General features: G+C 50.8%; 5 protein-coding genes across 5 annotated transcripts; 3 read left to right on the forward strand and 2 right to left on the reverse strand.

Annotated features, from left to right (window-relative positions):
• The first annotated feature begins 4,149 nt into the window (after positions 1–4,149).
• On the forward strand, positions 4,150–5,799 carry GUITHDRAFT_151702 (hypothetical protein). Its single transcript, XM_005835758.1, has one exon. The coding sequence runs from the start codon at positions 4,262–4,264 to the stop codon at positions 5,753–5,755; it is 1,494 nt and encodes a 497-aa protein (XP_005835815.1). The 5' UTR covers positions 4,150–4,261; the 3' UTR covers positions 5,756–5,799.
• Positions 5,800–6,352: 553 nt separating this feature from the next.
• On the forward strand, positions 6,353–7,624 carry GUITHDRAFT_105460 (hypothetical protein; the record flags this gene model as incomplete). Its single annotated transcript, XM_005835759.1, has 5 exons — positions 6,353–6,727; positions 6,881–6,975; positions 7,060–7,123; positions 7,401–7,489; positions 7,570–7,624. The coding sequence occupies 5 exons, from the start codon at positions 6,353–6,355 to the stop codon at positions 7,622–7,624; spliced, it is 678 nt and encodes a 225-aa protein (XP_005835816.1).
• Positions 7,625–7,696: 72 nt separating this feature from the next.
• Positions 7,697–10,302, reverse strand: GUITHDRAFT_105461 (hypothetical protein; the record flags this gene model as incomplete). The annotated part of the gene is made up of 7 exons (XM_005835760.1): positions 7,697–8,011; positions 8,061–8,180; positions 8,231–8,425; positions 8,468–8,653; positions 8,709–9,803; positions 9,860–9,928; positions 9,976–10,302. The coding sequence occupies 7 exons, from the start codon at positions 10,300–10,302 to the stop codon at positions 7,697–7,699; spliced, it is 2,307 nt and encodes a 768-aa protein (XP_005835817.1).
• A 583-nt stretch (positions 10,303–10,885) lies between these two features.
• On the forward strand, positions 10,886–13,870 carry GUITHDRAFT_105462 (hypothetical protein; the record flags this gene model as incomplete). Its single annotated transcript, XM_005835761.1, has 15 exons — positions 10,886–11,140; positions 11,192–11,719; positions 11,779–11,894; positions 11,936–11,993; positions 12,037–12,177; positions 12,221–12,292; positions 12,334–12,510; positions 12,558–12,662; positions 12,713–12,801; positions 12,852–12,978; positions 13,029–13,180; positions 13,244–13,286; positions 13,335–13,397; positions 13,499–13,588; positions 13,679–13,870. The coding sequence occupies 15 exons, from the start codon at positions 10,886–10,888 to the stop codon at positions 13,868–13,870; spliced, it is 2,208 nt and encodes a 735-aa protein (XP_005835818.1).
• A 274-nt stretch (positions 13,871–14,144) lies between these two features.
• Positions 14,145–15,439, reverse strand: GUITHDRAFT_68495 (hypothetical protein; the record flags this gene model as incomplete). The annotated part of the gene is made up of 6 exons (XM_005835762.1): positions 14,145–14,217; positions 14,269–14,372; positions 14,485–14,649; positions 14,679–14,771; positions 14,822–14,993; positions 15,054–15,439. 6 exons carry the CDS (start codon positions 15,437–15,439, stop codon positions 14,145–14,147), a joined length of 993 nt encoding a protein of 330 aa, XP_005835819.1.
• Positions 15,440–15,535: the final 96 nt, after the last annotated feature.

Consider the following 15,535-nt stretch of genomic DNA (forward strand, 5'->3'; position numbering starts at 1 on the left):
TTCCAGCAGCTTGCACAAGGGAATCCTCAATCTGGCCTCGTCAGTGTCAGCAGATTCGTCATTAGTTGCTCCTTGATCTGTCTGCAGCTGCCATTCAAGTCTCTCTAGCTCCTGCTTGACTCGGGCAGATACTTCGAGGACGAAACCACAGTTCTCCCCGAGCACGTTGTCGATCGAGACGTTTCCCTCCAATCCCAGCGAGTCATACCACGAATCAAACGAGATAATAACCAGATTGAACAGGTGGGGATCTCTTTGCTCTCCCGCACCTGCTCTATATCTATTCCAGCACACTCGAAATTCATTGAGGGTGGAAGAGTCTCGGTATGAGAAGGACCCTTGGTCGCTACTCTCCTTCGACCCGGACGCGGACTTGCCTCTGCCATCTCCACCCGACACGGAGTCAGTGATAATCCCACGGATTGCAGAGGTCCCTTCCTTCAGCAGCTCCACGCCCTTGCCGAGTTTTCCTTTCAATCCTTTGAGCGCATTCATAGTTTAGTCGCTGTCACACAGACCAACTCCACGTCATCCTCGGTCAAGCATGCCGCCGACAAGACGCGTTTAATCCTGACGCTGCATGCATGCTCTTCTCCTGTGCTCACGATCTCCTCCCTCCTCTTCCCCTCCCTCGTTGGGTTTGTGAGGAAGCGCTAACATTGGCGGCAGAAGTGGAGGAGCAGCGTCCTATAGCAAACGAGTCTGCCTCAGTATGATTCAACCCCGGGGCAGAAGACAGAACAGCCGCATCCGCCTCAGTTTCAAAGTTTGTGCCGCACCACATTCAGTGACTGATGACAGGAGGCTGCCTAGTAGACTGTCACCTGGGCCCGATATCACCGTGCACGGCATGGTGCCACTAGGCTGAGGCCCGGTTGCGGGTCCGATCATGATGGCCCAGTGGCATGCTTTTTTCTTGTCGCTGTACAGATCAGTGTCTGACGAGAACCAGGTCCACTCCGAGTCCGTCCCGGCGCCCGGCCGCACCGTGGCACTGCAGCCTGTGATTAGTGTTCTCGTCACTGACGTACGGTGCCGTGAGTTTTAACTTAACCTTGAGTAAATGCAAAGCCCCCGGCCCGCGGGGGCCCGGGCACTGTTGGCTCAGAATCGCCGCCGCCGCGCCGGGTGCCAGGGGCCCGGGCCGGGTGCCACCCCGGGTGGTCACGTCATGATTCAGCGCGGCAGTGGGCAGCTGAGATCCCATAGGGCAGCGTTACTACTGTTTGAGCTCTGCCCCAACTCAGTTATCCGAGTTATCCACCCTTCAGGAAACTGAGGGGTAGTATAGGGTCATGAGAAGGGTGGTGCCGGGGGTACAGTAAGGTTTTAAAAAGTTTGTTGTGGCTGCGGTTGGAAATGGCGACGAGGGTGATGGCGAATGTCTGCCCCGTGCGCGATTGAACCGCAATAATGCACTGAGATCAAGTTCACATGCCTGTCTGACGGGATACACAAAGACTGCCCGTACGGTCATCTTCAACCAATCCATCTGTGACAACAAATTAGGAATCAGGTTCAGCTGAGTTTTGTTTGGACATGAGATCAGAAACAATGGATGGAAACGACGATGACGAAGAATCATCAGTGTATGATACTTGGGCAGATAGGCGAAAGGATACAAAAGACAGAGCTGAGAAAGCGATGCAAATGCTTGCCAATCCTCCGGATGAAAACATAGAATGCTCGTCTGAGTCATGGAATCGTCTAGGTCTGAATTCGTCTTCTCATGAGATCAAGAGAATGTTTAGCGTCATGAAGCATGTGGGACCAGACATCGATTCCGGTTGGGATCTCAAGACTGTTCCTGAGAAGGAATCCGAAGATCCGATGTCAAGATTGAAACATAAGAGCTTTTTAGCTCAGAATGAGAATACCTTCATTGCTTTCAAATGGGTCTTGCAAGCGTTGCTGAAAAAGCAAGTCAAGGTGAATGGTGGATGTGATGTCCGGACCGCCGACGTCTTGTTCTTCGAGGGTGGGGAGCCGAAGAAATGGATATATACCAAAAACAGCACAGGAAGGATAACATCAAAGACATTTGATTCCTCAAGAGAAGAAAGTTGGACAAAATTTTTGAGGAGATGCACTCGCCTTTCAGGCAACCAAGCAGAATCGAACAGGCCGATATGTATAGAGTACAAATCTACCGTGGAAGGAGTGAGCGGGAGGTACATGACAGCTCAAGACTTCCATGAAATGAAGCGAGCAGATTCAGTTAACAAGTTCCACATGGTTGCAATCCAAGCTGTAGTTGGATCAAGGTCAGGCACAGCTGGTAAACCCTCATCTCAAGTCATTGTGTACAAGACTGAGTTCCAAAAACGGCCGAACAATCTTCCATGCACGCTGAAGCACACCAAAGAATACGACATCAGCGCTTCTGTCTGGGACACACACATGAGCAACAGCTTTCCGCATACAGAGACGTACAAGCGTGTGACAAGAGATCACGATCAATTTCATTCACACATCAAAGACGATAACAAGATTCAGAATACCCAAGAAATCAAGTCACAGTCTTTGAATAGATCGAAATTGAGTGAGACAACGATCAGGGTAGTCAAGTACATTGAGAAAGGAATGAAAGTGTCGGTTGATCGTTTCCGGGCACACTTCATTGAAGACTTTCACGGTAGGATTTGGTTTACTGGCGCATCCAATGTGACGTTGCATGATTCGATGGCTGATTTCTTTGCTGATGAAGAGAGCCCGTCAGAAAACGATTTACAAACCAAGTTGACATCACGAATAGACGAAATCATAAAAAGAGAACAATCTCATGGCAGAGCATGTTTAGATGCAATTCAGAAAGATCCTTCGCAAAGAACTCAAGAGGAAAAGCAAGTCATCTTCTCTGAAATAAGGGGAATCAACTTTCTCTCGCAATTTTCGGTCGCATCGCAGTATGAGGTACGTCTACAAGAATACGTTTGTCAAGAACTGACGGATTTCTTTGTGAATTTCTTTGCAAACAGATCAGCAAGACGGCCTTGTACAAATATGTTGAGAGTGGAGTTGAAGTTTTCTATAGCGATGAGATTGTCGATGAGATGTACGTCATTATCACGGGGACTGTCAGAGCAATGCTTGAACCATCCAGCATTTTCTACTGCAGGACTGTTGACTTGACAGACAAGCATACGATTGCGGAAAATGCCATAACAAGACCTGGATCTGTAATCAACATTCAAGCTCTAGCTTTGGAGGACACGCATTTGATTGTTTTGAAAAGACAAGCGATCGAAAGCGTTTTGAACAAGAACACTATTCACAAAGAGCTGAGGTATTTGATTGCGTTGAGAACTTACAATGATCGACTGACCATTTGATTGTTAGATGGACGATGAAACGAGCACAGCTCGAAAAATGCCGGAAACTATTCAGCATAGCTGCTGCCAAAAGAAGTATACTTGACCTGAAGGCAGCAGCTAGTGCCTTGGTGAATCTACTCTTTTTCCAGAACATCCCCTTTCATCTGCAGATTGAGCTTTGTAGGAATGCTATGTACAGATGTTATGACATACAAGGTGAGAATGTATTCAAAAAGAAGGAAGCCGGCACAGACAACAACCAGTTTTATGTCATTCTGACTGGAAGGGTGAAATGGGTGTATCACAGTGGAAACGGTGAAATAACGAATGTTTTGAGTCAAGGAGAGTACTTTTTCACGATTGGAGAGGCTGCGGTGATAGGAAATCAGAAACTAGAAGTCATCGTAATTTCTCAAAAGGATTGGGAGACGTGTGTGAATGGGAACGCATCTTCCGAAGCATCTCCGAGAATACAGGGGATCCCAGATCGAATTGGGGGCAACAGAACAACATTTTTGACAGAAGTGGAGTTTGAGGAAGAAGCCGCATCTCAGTATCAATCTCCAAGTGCAGGGCAAGATTATTCCAAGACAAAGACAGATGTTGTTGAGAGAGAAAAGTTTAACATCGCGACAAACATTGCAAGACAGAAGGAAAGGCACATCACATGCTCTGTCACGGGTGTGAAGTTTCCTGCATCGAAGAAGCGAGTTCTTCGCCGAAGACAAATACAAGAAGCAGCCCTGCATCTCAAGTCCAGGAACGTTCAAGTGCCAGGATTCGACAAGGAAAAGACTTTGCAGAAGTCTTCCTCAATCAAGAACAGACTTTTTCCTGACAACCTGATAGTTTCGCCTCAAGTTTATGACATCTATCTTTTCGAGAGAAACTTGATAGATCAAGAGAAGATCTTTGTCAGATCTATATCAGACTCTTCCATCCCTGCTATGAGCGAACGCAAATTGCCTCCGGGGGGCATCAACATCTTGACAACGCACCTCTACTTGAGCGGGATGTTCATAGAACTTGTACAGATAGATTCATGTTCGTCTCTCTCATTCTTTGGCAAGAAGTTTGAAATCAGATTCAAACTTCTCGATGAAGACGTCAGCACGTCCTTTGATCTGAGCGAAGAATCAGATGGTTTGCACGAAAACGCGAGGAGGCTTGACGAAGTCAGGATGTCGTGGTTCTTTGCAGCAGACGAAGGCGTCAATGAGTACCTCGCGAAGAGGTCCAAGCTTGTGTTCGATTTCTACTGTGATGACGAATGTGTAGCCTTTGCAACTTGCTCTCTGAAAGACCTTGCATCTCGAGCCGTCTTGCATCAAAATTTTCAAATTCATGTGGAGCCCTTGCACAAGAACCTGGCTTCAACTCTAGCGTTGCAGTTCGTCGTGCTGCATGTCAACGTGGGGTGTGTCAAGTTCCGGGAAGTGGAGGTGAAGGACTTTCACTTGAGAAGAAGGAATGGACTCTTCTTCCCATCTTCTCCTTACATAACGCAAAAGCTCCCTCCTGAAGGTTGGGACCCTTGCAATGAGGAATACTTCTACTCTTTGATGCATCGCAAGGAGGACTTTGAAGATGAAGCCTTTCTGTGTCCCAATGGAGTGCTAATGTCGCGCACGGGCCCTCGTGACAACCGGATGTTGCTGACGTCAGCTTCTCGCATCCCAAGGAAGAATCCCTCGAGGCAGATCAAGTCAGCTGAACCTTGGAGGCGTCATCCCCTCCCTACAACTCGCCCTTGGAGTGCTCCGCTTCGCATACCTAGAAACAATGCGACAAGAACGCCACCAAGTTTGAAGTCACATGATGGAAAAGCTTCTAGAAAAAAGCATCTCGAGCGATCCAGTGAAGTTCGGGACCATGCACCGAAGCCGAGGCGTCCGGTCAGTTCGATGGAGATGAGAAGCAGATCAGACGACTATGCGCATGAGCGTGAAGACGCGAGGAGAGGGCGGCCCAAATCCTCGATCGGCTTCTCACGGGCAGAGCAGCCCGGGAAACATGCCAAGAGCTCGCGAATGTCGATGATTAGAGAGTTACAGTCGGAGATGGACGCCATCGATCGTGACCTTGGCTCCACCGTCCATCGCCCTCACAGTGCGTTTTCAACCCTTCCGCCTAGGAAGCCGCACGATGAGATCGACTCTTCGTCGGCCTTGACTCTGCTCACAAGACCCAAGAGCGCTCTCGAGGCTGTTGGCTCGAGAAGTCTCCGGGACTTCGACAAGGACACGCTCTTGACAGCTCTCAACAAGACCTCCAAGCTCTCCCAGATAGCAACCCGCAAGAACAAGGCGTCTGAAGACCTGTTCTCTGCCATTGAAGCTGCCCATGACATGTGGAGGAACACACTGACCAAACTGGACTATCTGGATGAGGACTTGGAGCATCTTGATGTACGCACCAAAATCGTTTCAACCAACGACTAGATCAACGTATCTCTATTCTTTCTTACATAAACGGTTTTCCACAGACATGCTCAGTTGTACGGATTACAGGGTCCCTTCAAGGGGTTGATCTAGGAGCTTGTCACAGCACAACCCAAACAAGGAGAGAATAGCTCGACCTGCTTCACTTCGCACTCAGACCCCGCCATCGACGTCCCATTGCCTGTAGCCCCCTGCGACCACCGACCGACCTGCTGGTACTCCGGAGTGCTGGCAACCAGTCAGCATTCAACCGCATGCTGCAGGAGCTCTCACGTCTCACGGTAGTCGTTGAGACTGTCGTCCATATCGGACGACGTCGGAAAGAACACAGAGCTGAGGAGAGCGAACTGACCCTCAAGTGAGCGCGAGCCACTACTCCCTCTTCCAGAGTCCCCTTCCTCCCCTCTCATGCCCTCTCCTCCTGCTCCATCCTCCTCCTCTTCGCTCTCCACTCCCCTCACCTCACCATTTCGTCGGCTGCCGGTCGCCCGGATATAGATTGAGCAGTGAGCACTCAAAAATTCCGAAGCCTTCATTATTGTGTCCCGTAGAGGGAACATTCTTGTGTTCTTCTGATAGAACAAATCCGGGTGCTGCATGTCCGTGATGGAGCGCTTGCGGCAGGCATGGCAGGGGCTCGTGGGGAAGAAGTTTTCAGACAAGGCTCTGCAGAAGGAGATGGATCTACTCGAGAACCTGATCTACCTCACCCACAGGAAGATGCCCGTCGGATCTCCTCCCGACGATGCCATCGCCCATGCAGAGCAGATCAGTCCAGAGGAAAGGCAGTTGAAAGTAACGGAGCTGGTGCACGAGCAGGTCAAGAGCATCATGATTGCACTACACATGGAAAACGATCCACAATATGTGGGCAGCGCATCAAGAGTAGATCATAGCTTCGATGTGCGGGAGTCCAGCATGGCGGGTGCTGGGATGGGCGTGTTCCTCCGAGGGAATGTGCGAGCAGGATCCGTAAGAGCATTGCGAGCTCGATCAGAGAAACTGACACGTTTTCATTCACAAACAAGGTCATCATGTTCTATCCTGGACATGTGTACCTGCCTCATGTGATCTCTCGAAGATCCGACTTCCCCCAGGTGCCATGCAGCTTGCTCTTTGTCGCAGAGGAATGAGAGTTTGTCAATGAAGCTCAACGATCCCGAGTTTCGTTTGGCCATTACAGGAGACTCTCTCATCGACCCATACAACATCGTGCATGAGTGCCATGCTGCTGCATCTTCTGCAAGTTGGCGAGTTTTGTAACTGTGGAGAATCTGTTCCACAAATGACTTTGTTGGTTTCAGCCAAGAGCTCCAACAAGTAGATGCCGCGTTGATCGTGAAGAACAGGCTTGCTCTTGGTCATATGGTCAATCATGCGGGAGGATCGGGAAAGTCTCCCAATGTTGTCTCATGTGCCTATCAATTCCCATCGCAAGTACCGGCCGAATTGAGATACTTGATCCCCAATTCTCTTGTTCTACCGATCAACGAAAGGAAAGAAGGTGTCCTGACCAAAATGCTCTTTACTCTGTCGAACGAAGCATATCAATCGTATCAGCACTCAAAACTCATGCAAGAAAGTGAAATAATTCCTACCCAAGTGTGTTCTGCATTATTGTGACCCGCCAATGATTGTTGCACAGGTTTTGATATCGAAATCTGATATTCCCGATGGGTCGGAGATCTTATTGGATTATCGTTTGAATCCTAAGAAGAAGAAATATTGGCCAAGGTGATTGTTTGCATGCACTTTGTTTGCATGCAATTTTCTTCTCCTTCTGTTCCTGCCACACTGATATGACTTGCAATCAGTTGGTACACTCCGGTGGATGTAGATGCAGCAAAGAGGCGCTGGGCTTATTTCTAGGGATGTATGAATACTCTTGTTGACGTAGTACGCATTACGAACACGCTTCAAGCAACAAACTTGTCACGGCCTTCAATCGTCATCGATGCTTTCGGATTCTTTCGGTCGCTTCGTTCTCGACTTCAAGTCTTCGATCTCCTTGGGCGTGAGGTCTCGCATGCGCCCCCCACCCCTCTCAAGCTCCTCCTCTGTTGGTGGCTGGTTCCAAGGATATTGAGGATTAATCTCAGGGTCGAAGTCTTCATCCTTGTACATCGTCCACATTTGTGTCGAGTTTTGTACATCCTCGATGTAGACAGGTTCGGCATAACCGTACTTGCACCCTCTCCTCCTGCAATACTCGTTGGCAGCTTTTGTCCGCAATTCTTTGTATTCCTTTTCTCGTTCCTTGCAGATTGCGATGTGAGCGAGAAGCATCGAGCAATTCTCAATTTACCTCTCTCCATTTCTTGAACTCCCAGAAGTCAACGTCCGACCAGTTGTTCCAGTCACGACTTCTTTCATAGAAATCCTCCATGTCTTGAAAGCTCCAATCCTGGAGCTCGTAGAACGGCTCCTGCCACGCCACAGCACATGAGCAATGATACGTTCCTTTACAACGTTCACCTTGAGCCACTCTGCTTCGGCACGTGTCGGCATCAGATATTTGGGCCACGTTCCATTCGGAGCAAAGTGTCGCTCAGCAAGCACGCCGAATGCATAAGCAACATGCTCTTCGAAAACAGACCGGACCTCAACACTTTCAGCCCCAAACTTCTTGCAAAGCTTCAGGTACTTCCTTGCGAAGGTTTGATTGTCATACTGCAAAGTTATCATGCAGTGTACACAACAAGTCGACTCCACCTGATCCATGGTGAAATTGGGATCTAACTTTAGAGAAGAAGGAAAATTTTCGTAGTCATGATCAAGACCTTGGTCCAAGCAGTCCCCTAAGCGAAGACAGTCATCATTCTCATCGCAAGATGGAATTTCTCCATTTGTCCATGGATACTGCTCCTTCAAGGCCAAATGTTGACCCCTCCCGAAAACCTACGCAAAAAATGATCAGGCTTTCTCTTCTACGAATAGTAGCCAAAGGCTCAACCTCAGCCATCTCCCAAGGCACGGTCAAGTTGAACCCATCAAGGGACGAGTCTGATGGCAAGGGCAACTCTGTTGGTAGGAACTCTCCCATCTGACCCAGCGAGAGAGTCGTCTCAGGCCCAATGCGGGACTTCGCATCGAAAGAAGTATGGATGAATGGCAGATTATCCTTGAAAATCGTTCGACGAACATCCAGGTTGTGGAGCAAGTCGCAGGCATCTTCATCGTAGACCTCCTCCTCCTCCTCCTCCCCATCCTCCTCCTGTTCTGTGATGTTGGTGTACATGATGGTGCTAAAGGCCCCACCCGCATTCGGACACTGATTCCCAAAGAAGGAGCAGTTGTACACCCAGGTTACCTCGGTGCTCTGAAGGAACATCGCTCCTCCTCCTCGCAACAGACCCCATGCCGTGTTGTTCAAGAAAGTGCATCCTGTGATGTTGCACCTTGAGCTATTGAACATGGCGAAGGCGCCCCCCGAGTCCCTCGCCACGTTCCCCTGGAACAGGCAGTCCAGGAAGGTAAGCTGCGCTGGAGTGGGGTTGGAGTGAGTGGTATTCACTGACACTGCCCCTCCGCACAGGCAGCTCTCCCCCCCATTCTTCTTGAAGGTGCAGTTGCTGACTCTACATCGAGATCTTTTGGCCAGGTGAAGGCAAGAGCCCACCATGTAGTCGTGGAGCTCGCTCAGCGGCTCTGAGTCTCGGGTGAGGTTGAGTTGCTTGTGACGCATCAGGTTCTTGGAGAAGATGCACCTCTCGAGGAGGATGCGGGAGGAGTCGGTGACTTTCAACGTGCTCCCAAAACAAGATCTGAAGATGCAACATGCCGCCTTGACTGTCGCGTGCCTGTTCAACAGCATGGCCGATCTGGCGTTCTTGAAGAGCAGGCCGGAGACCCGGAGTTCACTCCCTGGCGCCCCTGTTACATTCCAGATGAAGGAAGCATTCTCTCCATCAAGAAGCACATGCTCTTTGCTTTTCTCAAGGAAGTTGGACGATATGATGGAAAGCTTTTGATTTCTCCCCAACACCATGTTGAGCTTCTTGTTTCGCTTCGTTGCATAGATTCCTGGCTTGACGATCACTGTCGAATCCTGCAGGAATCACCCCATCAGGTGAATTCAACGCCAAAGATCCCTCCTCTCCTTACCCTCCTCTTCACAACCTGCTGCAGGGCACGGAAAATGGACTGAAAGGGATGCTGCTCGTCTCCTGTGCCCTGCCATGCGTCATGGTCAAACAAGCATCTGGCGAGAATCATGTTACCGAGACATCATTCCCAGACTCTGCGTCCACGTGGACTCGAAATGAAGATAGAATATCGGTGGAAGGGTGATATGGTTGATGCAGGTCTCCCTGCTCCTCGGAGTTCTCCTCCATGTACTCCGGTAGGTAACCACCCCGCAGTGAAAGTCTGCTGGGTCTGCCGGAGGGTTCGGACCTTCGCAAGAGCAATGCGATCTTCGCTCGTGTGTCTGCATGGACAAACTTCAGCTTCTTGCTCATCAGCTCGTCCATGTCCATCGGCTGCTCCTGCATGCATGGCGACACCAGCAGCAGCGCCAGCAGCATGGGACCATGCCACGATCCCATCACATCCACCAGACGTAAACCTCATCCCCACACTGACCAATGAAGAAACCCTCATACAGCCCGCCCAACAACAAAGTTGACAAAAACTTTGATCCCTCCTTCCCCTGCCGGACCACCGGCAACCCGGGCACCCCCGCCATGGCGTTGCGTGCACGCGGAAGCAGGGGAGGCGGGGAAGATGGGAAGGAGGAGGCACCTGTGGACAGTCTCCACCCCCTCTTCCGTCTGGAAGGTACTCCTCTCCTCTGCTACTTCTTCCTACCTCCTACCCCCTACCTCCTACCTCCTACCTCTTCCATTTTTGCTTCTCAGCTTTGTTGGGAGCCTGCCTGCGGAGAGCCGGCAGATCGGCTGCTCAAACACCTTTCAGGGGGCGGCGTTCTCGTTCCCAATGCACTACAAAAGCAGGACGAGGACGACAGGTAGTTGCATGCATCGCTCGGCAACCTGTATGCGCGCATGACCAGTGGAACGAAGGTTGGAGTTCGAGGAAGCCTCGTGCAATCCGGGGTACAACGGAGACTCATCCTACCTCGACACCTATTCCGTCAGGTTCTTGTTGTTGCTCCATGATGATTTCTAGATGATTGCATTGCACAGGAGCAATCGCGATGTGATGTATGCAAAGTCGCTGGGGAAAAAGTACAGTTCGTTGCCTGAATCGCCGTCGAGCGTGATCTTAGATATCTCCCTTATCTTCGTCCTCTTCTTTTTATTTCTGGCGCTCGTGTATCACTTGATCTACGACATCTTCGGCACAAACCTTCATTCTTTGTTAACGGGGGGCATCTCGAGGACCTTCTTTGTCAGTGTCTGTTTGGGGATCATCTTACGTACGGTATACACAAGTTGTTTCCCTCCCTCCATGCTCTGACGGCCTTCTGATCAGCTCAAGAACTTGTACTTGCTCATCCGGACAGTGGAGAGTTCGTCTGACGCATCGGTCATACAATGGTACAGACATCTCTTGACTCTTACGTTGTTCGGAGCATACTTCCTGGCCTTCTTCAACGGGAAGGATATTTCCAAGCACGTGATGCAGCTCTGGTCTAGTTTCGATGTAGCTTCTTTTCACAGCCATTTCAACAACAACAACAACAACAACGCAATCAAGATCACATACAACCAGCACGATTGGGAGAGAGAGCGTGAAGCGCTGATGCAGGTCGCTGAACCTGCAGCGGCTCTTCTTTCTGACACCGTTGCTCCTAAGGTTGCCGAAGATTGTGCAATCCGAGAGAAAGCGCTGATGCAGCAGGCGAGCGAAAGGAAAAGAATGCCTCATCGGCTCATGCAGGAATCGACCCGAGGGCATGAGACTGCGCAGTGGAGTAGTGTCGGCTCAACTCCCGGCAGGGAGCAAGGAGGACCTTCGAGTGCTGCAAAAGAATTGGCAGCGAAAATTGCAAACGAGCAGGTTGACTGCGACAAGACATGAAGACGTCTTGAGCGCAGGACGCTGACATGCATCGCCAGGCGTTAGCAAGCATGGTGAATGAGCCGCTAGACATCTTTGACGACGACGATAGCACCAGGATCAAGCGACTGGCGATCAAGAATGCATTTCTGCATGCGTGGGAGGCCTATGAGATGTAACTTGTTTCAGGAACTCTAATCAGTAATGCCATGGCAGGCACGCTTTTGGAAAGGATGAAGTGCATCCGCTTTCTCAGCAAGGGCATGACATCATGGTGAAACGAGAGAGAGGCGGCAGTTGTAGCTGAGGTCGAGCAGGGACTTGGCGTGACAATCATCGACGCGCTTGATACAATGCTGGTCATGGGGTTGGCAAGCTCGCCGGTTTACAAGAGGGCGAGAAGTTGGGTACAGAGTGGTTTTGATCCGAAACCGAACAAAGATATCTCCGTCTTTGAGGTCAGCGGTTTCTGCCTAGAGAACCATCCTGACGTCTTTTCAGGCAACCATCCGCGTTCTGGGAGGGCTGCTTTCTGCTTTCGGGCTGACAGGAGATCGCATGTACGCTGAGAAGGTACCGCGTGCTCTGCGTTGACGAAGATCACGAGCTGCCAGGCGACTGAGCTGGGCGACGTTCTGCTCACGGCGATGCAAACTCCGACGGGACTTCCTGCTTCTGTTATCAATCCCAAGCTCGGCTCCTCCAAGCAAAGCTTCATCAACCCCTATAACGGCAATCAGTGCAAGTTCGGCGATCCCACCACTCTGGCCGAGGCGGGCAGTGTGCAGATGGTTCCCTTTCACTTGCTGTAGATTGGCACATGATACGAGCTCCCCAGGAGTTGCAGTACCTGTCGCATATCACAGGAGACCCCAAGTACGCGGCAGCTGCTGATCGTTCGATCGCGAAGCTTCTCAGCCTCGCAGTGAAGAGCAAGGACAAGGTTACCAGCTCGACTACCTCGGCTTTCGTGTTGACCTGTGCTGCTGGCAGCCGGAGAATCCGCTCTTTCCTGTCGACGTGCACCCGAGGGAAGGGAGGTTTGTAACCGACAGAATCTCCATGGGCTCAGGAGGAGACAGGTGAGAGGAAGAGAGTGGAACTGTTCCATTCGTTTTTAGTCGTTTTGCAGTTTCTATGAATGTATCTTGAAGCAAGCAATTCTCCGTCCGCTCTCGGCCGGGCATCTTCGTTCAATCTTTCAGAATGTCACCGTAAGTGCAATCGAGAAGGTTGGAGCAGAGGTGGATGGTCTCTCGGTGATTTTTCTTCATTGCAACTGATGTGCGAAATCCTCACGGACCTTCAGTTTCTCGGACAATGCTCCGTTACATCCCCCGAAACGATGAAGCGGATGGAGGTGAACGAGACATCAGCATCATTGTTTTGCCGTGACGTGATTATGAAGCACCTTGCTTGTTTTGCTCCTGCGATGCTGGTGCTCGCGTACAACGAAGACAGGTGATCTTTGCGCATCATGACAACCTCTCCCCAACTCCCTCGCTTCTCAACGTCTTGTTTCAGATCGCAAACTGCATACCTGGTCGAGGCCGAGAATCTTATGCGCGTTAGTCTCTTCTCATCTGCTGCGCCACAGTGCCTCACTTCTTGGCAGACTTGCATGAGCATGTACCAAGTGACGCAGACAGGTCTGGCAGCCGAGCAGTACGACATCAAGGTAGGATTCAATGAGAAGATTGCACAATTGAAGATGTGTGGGAGGGGGCGGGACAAGAAAGAAAGGATGGGATAGGGAGCCGCAGTGATACCTTACTTCAGGTGAAGCCAACCAAGCTGACACCCACTGTTCGCCAAAAGTATTCCTTGCTCCGACCTGAAGCTGTTGAAAGCGCCTTCTTCCTATGGAGGGTAACGAGGAAGGTCCGTATCCTCCCTCGCTCCCCTTCCCTCCATCCCCTCACGGATCGTGAGCATCTCTGACTGTCTGCTCACTCGCAGAGGATCTACCGCGACTTCGGCTGGCAGTTCTTCATGTCTCTAGAGAAGTATTGTAGGAGGAGCTTCCAAGGAGGAGGCTACACGGCGATCCTCGATGTAGACCATGCAGCCTCAGCTGGCAGCGCGAGCGATGCCAACCGGATGGATCGACTTGACTCCTTCTTCTTCTCCGAAACCCTCAAATACTTGTAAGTGCTTCCCCTCTCCACGTGCCAGCGCTCAGTTGAGCTCGCAGGTATCTCCTCTTTACGCCGCATTCCGTCCTTCCCTTAAGTCAGTTCGTGTTCAACACCGAGGCCCATCCGTTTCCTATCATCGAAAGGCCGCCGTTTTGACCGTCACTCTTTTCCCCATCTCAATGCATTGCATTTTTTTCGAATGTTCATGTATCAAAAGTTTTGCAACAAAGGAGCTCCATTCAAATGATTCTTCTCTCACTTCAAGTTGATATCTCTACACACGATGCCTAAGAGCTTGCGCCAAGCATCATTGTTACATACTCATATACTACAAACGTGATGGCTGCGGTGGGAACGACTCTGGAGAAATTTACGAAGTCAGGCGGCATGCATCAGCGAGCAAGATAAGACCTGAGAAGGTTCGAGCCAAGTCCCTTGTAGAAACCCTGTAGACCCTCTCCATGAAAGATCTTGCTCACTGTGTCTACAGGGCCCCTGTAGTACCGGCGGTTTCTCTCCAGCTGAAAGTTGACCGCTACCTCCTCGGTGTTCTGCTGGGCGAGTCAAGGAGGAAGACATTCCATGCACCTTCACCTGATTCATCTGCTTCAGCCGCTCCGCCACCACTGTGGGGTCAAGCTGCTGCATCCTCGATCGGATGACTTGGAACGGATAAGTCAACACCGATGAAAACATCTTGGCAGTGGAGCCTGACAACATGTCAACTACAAACCTGCTGAGGGACATTGAAATCATCTTGTACCGACTAGGAACGTTTGCCATGCGTAGAGCCTGTCCTCCGTCGGCCCGTAGGGCAGCACGAGCTTCTTGATCTCTTCGTAAACGGCGAAGTGGATGGAAACGTGAGACACGAGGAGCAGGGAAGGCAGGAGCCCCCTCCAGAGGGCAAACAGCTGCAGCAACCGAGTCATTACTTGGATCTTGAGGAGGATGGCCTTATTACCCCTTCATGCTGGACGACGCTGGTCATTACATGATGCATGCCATTGTACTGGAACCCTGAGCCGTGCTGCAGCTGCAACCTGACTTTTGCCAGCCATATCGGTTGAGTGATGGCGGCAGTAACAACCCCTGCTGCTGTGGCACATGCCAGGTTCACCCCGGGGCCCAAGTGACTCATCCCTGTGACAAGGTCAGAAGCCAAGCTCGTCGTCGCTCTGCGGACTCGCGAAGACTCACCCACAGCATCTTTCGGCCTAGGGAGGTGGCTGCTCGCAAACTCTCGCAGGCGCTTGTAGCCGTAGAAGTAGCAGCCCCAGGAGACTGTGGATCCCACCAGGTTCGGTCCCAGCCCAGCATACAAGCTTGCAGGCCCCTCAGTCTTGACGATGGTCACGATTGCATGAGCAGTTGACCGATAAACAGGGATGTGCGAGAGTTTACCGTCCTGGACCTGAAACCGGGTGTTGACTACGTCCAAAGGGTGCATCACAACAGCACTGACGAAGCCTCCCGACAGCCCAGCTACTGCATTCTTCCAGTAGCTCTGCTCTTGTGCAGGATTTCCAACCTGCTGGTGATCTGACTTGTTAGCTATCCCTGGATCAGTCCCTTGTCTCATTTGAGCCACCATGCTGATTCTGTCTTCCTTAGAATGTAGATACCAAGGAAATCAGCAGAATCTTGTCAGTTCCTAGAGCTATCGCATGGTACTGCA

This window comes from Guillardia theta (assembly GCF_000315625.1).
Source record: "Guillardia theta CCMP2712 unplaced genomic scaffold GUITHscaffold_20, whole genome shotgun sequence".
Lineage (NCBI taxonomy): Eukaryota > Cryptophyceae > Pyrenomonadales > Geminigeraceae > Guillardia > Guillardia theta.